General features: G+C 51.1%; 1 protein-coding gene across 1 annotated transcript in view; it reads left to right on the top strand.

Annotated features, from left to right (window-relative positions):
* The first annotated feature begins 3,277 nt into the window (after positions 1-3,277).
* ROR1 (receptor tyrosine kinase like orphan receptor 1) overlaps positions 3,278-6,000 on the top strand; it is a 157,289-nt gene continuing 154,566 nt past the window's right edge. The window contains exon 1 of the mRNA XM_053950925.1: positions 3,278-3,451. Within this exon, the coding sequence (XP_053806900.1) occupies positions 3,349-3,451 (103 nt within the window). The 5' untranslated portion in view covers positions 3,278-3,348. The remainder of the gene's footprint in view (positions 3,452-6,000) is intronic.

Here is a 6,000-nt window from a genome sequence, read left to right as displayed (position 1 = left end):
GGGGTCTTTAGGGCCGTGTCCACTCCAGTTCCTTTGTTTAATATATTTTTAGCCCTTCCACTGTGGGATGACAGCCTGCAGCATGTTAAAGCAGGGAGAATATTTGTATTGATTTCCAAATGCTGCAGATTGAGAGCAGATGTACCACGTATTCCCCAAACGTATGTTTTAACTTTCATTTATGTGCTGTGCTGAGCAGCCTGCGAGCCAGGAAGTGATTTATATCTGCTAATTGCATGCACTTTGGTAGATTTGCAGCTAAAAATAAGTGGTTTGTTTTTTAATTATAAATGATTTATCCTCTCACGCTGCATGGAGCTAAAACTTCGAAGCGAAAAGAGAACTTGGAGAATCTGCATTTAGTTTCTGCATCTGCCACGGATTTTTTTTTGTATCTACTGGGTTATCCATGTGCCCAGCTCAGAGGAATCTGGATCTCATGGACATCTTCCTTCAGAGAGATGAAGGAAACACTTCTGTGTTGCAGCTGAAGAGGTGTAGCAGCAGTTGCTGCCAAAAGCAGCGGTTCAGTGGAGACCCTGGAGAAGGGTCCCCCTCACCTTTGCTGGATCCAGCACTCCGGCAGCTGTGGGGAATGGCACAGGGAGCTGCTGATCCGGGGGAACATCGCTCCCATTCCATCTCGCCAGAGGGTTCACTGAATGGACTGGCCTGGGGGAACACAAGGAAACACACCAGGGGTTTTCTTGTTAGATCAGTCAGAAGTAACCTGAAATGTCACCTCAGAGGGTCAGGGCAGGCAAGCCTGGGCTGGTGCGGCAGCACTGCAATCCCAACTGCATGGCCTGACCTTCCTGCGGGCACATTCCCGGTATTCCCTGTCTCCAGGACAAGTGTCAGGCCCCTGAGGGCACTCAGAGCTCCTAATGAGTCCCTCAGCCCACCTTGCCTGGGGCTCTCTTTAAGCTCAGCCCTGGCCCCCTTGGAGTCTGTCCCTGCAGCATCCCTGTGCTGGGCTATGGACCCTCCTGATGCACGGACTGACCTCAGACCTGTCGCATTCCCTGTTCCACCTCAGACCCGTCTCATTCCCTGTTCCACCTCACACCCGTCTCATTCCCTGTTCCACCTCAGACCCGTCTCATTCCCTGTTCCACCTCAGACCCGTCTCATTCCCTGTTCCACCTCAAACCTGTCACATTCCCGGTTCCACCTCAAACCTGTCACATTCCCTGTTCCACCTCAGACCTGTCACATTCCCGGTTCCACCTCAAACCTGTCACATTCCCTGCTTCACCTCAGACCTGTCACATTCCCAGCTTCACCACAGACCTGTCTCACCCCTGTGGACCTGCTGGCAGTCCCTGCACCGTGTCCCAGTGCTCAGAATGTCCCGTGTTGCTGGAATGGCCCCTGAGGAATGGTCCTGAGGAACAGCCCCGGAGCTGTTGTTGATTCTCAGCCTGATCTCAGACCTGCTACCATGAACTCGCCTGATGGTCTTGGCTGGAGCTGGGCCTGCCTTGTTCACCTGGATTAAGGGTGGTGCTTCAAGGACCTAAAGTAGCAGAAACTCCACTCAGGTGCCAGCAGCTGACAGTCCCTTCCATGTGTCACACCAGATCCTAAAACACATCAAGCTTGGCTTGCCTCATCCATCTCATCCATGCTTGTTTATTGGCCAGTTTTCCCGAGAAAGTGGATAATCTCTTGTCCTTTTCCTGGCTGGTGACAGGAGGTACATGTGCATGTCTGTATCTGTGAGGAGAAGGTGGTTTTAGACCTCAATCTCCTTCCCTAACACGCTGCCAGATGTTTATCTGTGTTTCTTCCTCCTCTTGAAACCCTGTTAGTGTCTGACAAGAAATACAAGATTCATATGGCAGAAGAAAAGCCTAAGGGATCTGATCTAGCAGGAAGTGAGGAGGAAATTCCTTTAATCTTGTCCTTGTTTCCACTCTGCTTATGAGCTTTTTATTAAACAGTTGCTGACTTTTGAAATCCTAAACCTAATCTAAGCATCCCAGAAATGTGATCATTCTCCTGGATGGAAAGTAGTTATCACTCCTCGTAGCTTCAACCAGCTTGGGCAGCGTCCTCCAACTCCAGCAAAAATGTTATCCATCGTTGGCAGGAGGGAACTCAACCCTCCTGCCCAAAATCTCAGTTTCCAATCACCAGAGAGAGAGAAAAGCATATTTGTGGTCTGGGCTGGTTGACAAGTTGGGGATTGATCACAGGTTGGACTTGATGGTCTTGGAGGTCTTTTCCAACCTCAACACCTGTGTGATTCTGTGAAAAGCGTGCCCCTCTGAGTGCAGCAATCCCACAGACTGCGGTTACGGGATGCTGGACAGACACTTGGGAAGGGACAGAAACCTTTCCAGTGTGGATGACCATGCACTGGAACACATTGTCCGGAGAAGAGTGTGGAGTCTCCCCCACTAGAGATATTCCAGAACCCTCTGGACACAATCCCATGCCATGTGCTCCGGGGTGTTGGAGAAGGCAGGCTGGACCAGAACACCCGCAGTGCTCCCTTCCAACTCAATTCTGGGATTGTGTCCGCTCGCAGGCTGGGCTCGATAATCCCCCAGGCGATTCTGTGGGAAGCGTTACCCCCGCAAGGGCGACAATCCCGCAGGGACCGACCCTGGGGAAGGGAACGCGACAATCCCGCAGGGACTATCCCTCGGGAAGGGAACGCGACAATCCCGCAGGGATTATCCCTCGGGAAGGGAACGCGACAATCCGTCAGGGATCGACCCTGGGGAAGGGAACGCGACAATCCCGCAAGGACCGACCATGGGGAAGGGAACGCGACAATCCCGCAAGGACCGACCATGGGGAAGGGAACGCGACAATCCCTCAGGGACTATCCCTCGGGAAGGGAACGCGACGATCCCGCAAGGACCGACCATGGGGAAGGGAACGCGACAATCCCGCAAGGACCGACCTTGGGGAAGGGAACGCGACAATCCCACAGCGCCTGTCCCTCGAGAAGGGAACGCGACAATCCCGCAGGGAGTATCCCTCGGGAAGGGAACGAGACACCCCCGCAGGGATCGACCCTGAGGAAGGGAACGCGACACCGCCGCTCCGCCGCCCTCAGAGCTCTGAGGGGCGGCTCTGAGGGCGGGCGGCTCCTCCGCGCGGGGACAAAATGGCGGCGGCGGGCGGCGCGGGCGGCCGCGCGGGGGCGCCGCGGGGCCGGGCAGCGCTGACAGCGGGCAGGGCTGAGGGCGGCGGGCCGGGCTGAGGGCGGCGGGCCCGGCCCCGCTCCCTCCCCGCCCGCGCCGCCTTCCCCGCCCGCCCGCCCGCCGGCACAGCGCGGGACGGAGGAGCGGCGGCCCCCGCGGTGGATGCGGGAGCAGCGCCGGCTCAGGAATGCAGCAGCCGGGCGGCGCGGACGGGAGCCTCCCGCTGCTGCTCCCGCTGCTGCTGCTGCTGCGAGCGGGGAGCCGCGCCGAGCCCGGCGACGCCACGCAAGGTAAAGGGGGACAGGGCGGGCGGTCCCGGCCGGGGTGAGGGCAGCCGGGCCGGCACCGAGGGGAGCCCGGCTGCCCCCGCGCCGCCTCCCGTTAACCAGCTCGGGGTTTTATGCTCGGTCTGTGTTTAATTGCTTCGTAAAAAAAAAAAATCTCTTTCCAAGTGTTGGGGCCGGTGAGCGTTCCCGGCGTAACCACTGCCCGGCGGTCCCGCTTTGCGGTCCGGGATTGATGGTGCCCGAGGTGTGTTACCGCACCGGGGACTTGTCCCGTAGATCCGGCTCTCAGTGCGTGTTTCGCCATCTCACACCCCCCCTTGTATCCCTCGAAAATGTTTATTTGTTTATCCGTTTATTTATTTTCAACCAAAAGAAAGCGTCTCCGTTTTGCTTTTAGCGAGTGATATTTATCCCGCGGTCCTTCTGCTTTATCAGGGTTCTGACTCCAGCCTTTTTGCGAGGGATTTTTGTGTAAAACAGCGCAGCCCAGGCATAAAGGGACCTCGGAGTTGGGATAGCTGGAATTGGAAAAAGACTGATTCCTTTAGGCCAAGTCAGTAAAAAGTGAGCAGTGTTTTTGGACGCCTGCATGAGAATTTCGCTGAGAGTTGGATGTACGTGAGCTCCGGCTCCTCCAAAGTGGTTTGTGGTGGGTACTTCAATCACAACCCACCTCTGAGAAGTGCTGCTTGATAACATGCCTGAGTTTCATATTGAAAGAAGTGAAAAAAAGTGAACGCTAAAGAGAGACAGTTGATGGGAAAAGCTAAAATTCAACCCAAATTGTAAATACTGTAGGATAACTGCCTTTAAACATGTGCCTGTGGCTAACATTTTTGTCACATCCCTGAGCCTGGGTTTCTGCCGCTGTCCCTAAGGATGCTGTTCCCGGGACTGTGTGCGAGGGACTGCATCTCTTGGAATGACTTCCCCATGTCCCAGGAGTCTCGTGGTGCAGATTCAATGGCTGGATGCGTTCTAGCTTGGGCTCGGAATTCTTCATGACATCTCAATGGGAAAATTTTCAAAAGTTGTTTTCTAGTGTCTCCAGGGAGTGCTGTGTATGCTTAACAAATAGCTGTATTTTTTTTAAAGGGGCAAAAAAGGCAATTTCCCTCCTGTTTTTTTCAGATAGTTTCAAAGCTTTAGGGCAATTCAAGGTTTTTTTTTTTTTTTTTTTTTTTTTTTTTTTTTTTTTTTTTTTTTTTCATGTTTCAAAGAGCCTGGAAGGGAAAAATAAAACCCCATTAACATAAAGCAACTGATCACATTGGGTCTGAAACGGACTATTTCTTATTTTCTGTGCATTCTGCTGGGAAGTACCTATCAGAGAATGAATTCACCTTTATGTGAATATATTAATATTGTCATTATTAGTCATTATATGTTAATGTAGTCATTACAGTACAGGTCATGTAGTATAAGTCACATCAAGAGGGGTTTCAGCTCAATATAAGAAAGCATTTTTTTTAAATAGTGAGAACAATAACTCACTGGAATTACCACCCCAGGGATGTAGTGGAATCCTCATGGCTGGAGGTTTCCAAGATGAGACTGGATAATCTCAGCCAGGCTCCCTTTCCCACAAAAGGCTGGACCAGGTGATCCTTCCAGCTCCCTTCCAGCCTGGATTGTGATCTGTGATTATGTACAGTTACTTTCCACAGTGAAGTACTTCCTGTATTTTAAATAATATCTTTGGCAAATGCTTATAGTGTGGATTCATGGGCAGATCAAGTGATTTATTTATTTTTCATAGGTAGACATGTATCACATGTTCAACCACATGCTAAGTCTTCCCCCAAACTGGGCTTTGTGGAAGAATAAGGGAACCTGAACTTCCAACACCAATTAGAAAAACCAAACAAAGAAAAAGCCTGTTCTAAAAAGTTTTACAGATTTCTTTAAGGCGACTGTAGTGGTTGGGTAAATAGAATTTGCTCTGTCAGAAACCCAGCCCAGATGGAATCTTCAGTCCCTACCCTTTAACCCTGACATGTTCAGAAAGAGAATGTGGACCACTGTCTCCTGCTGCTGCCTTTTAGTCCATGACCTTTCCTTGTAGGGAGCAAAACAACCCCAAAATCTTTGTCCATTCACTGCCTTTAGGGTGCTCACGGGCTGGCCCGAGCGTTCCAAGTAAAAGCACAAAGGTAATGTCAATTTAAGGAACAGCAGCTCTCCAGCTTGGATATTTTCTGCAGCATGTGGCTCTGGATATTCCCAGTTCAGCTCGATTATTGTTCTTCCAGATCCATGCAACTTTGTGAGGAGTCACAATGAAAGAAGTGTGAGTAATAGAAAAATATTTTAAAAGCTTGGAGTAAACCCACAGATCTCGAGATTGTGTTTTAGATTGTAGGGGTGCTGCTGATTTCCTTGAAAGTTGTGAGATAAAGTTCCACGGCTCTTGATTAGTCCCTGTGGTTAATTGTTTCATCCCTGGGTCACAGGCTGCTGCTTCAGCCACTATCCAGGAATGAGTTTAAAAACAAACAAAATGCTTTTGTCGCCTTAAGCCTCTAAGAGGATGAGGGTAGATGTCACTGTTT

Source organism: Vidua chalybeata, chromosome 9, assembly GCF_026979565.1.
Source record: "Vidua chalybeata isolate OUT-0048 chromosome 9, bVidCha1 merged haplotype, whole genome shotgun sequence".
NCBI lineage: Eukaryota > Metazoa > Chordata > Aves > Passeriformes > Viduidae > Vidua > Vidua chalybeata.
This window is presented reverse-complemented; position numbering and strand designations above follow the sequence as displayed.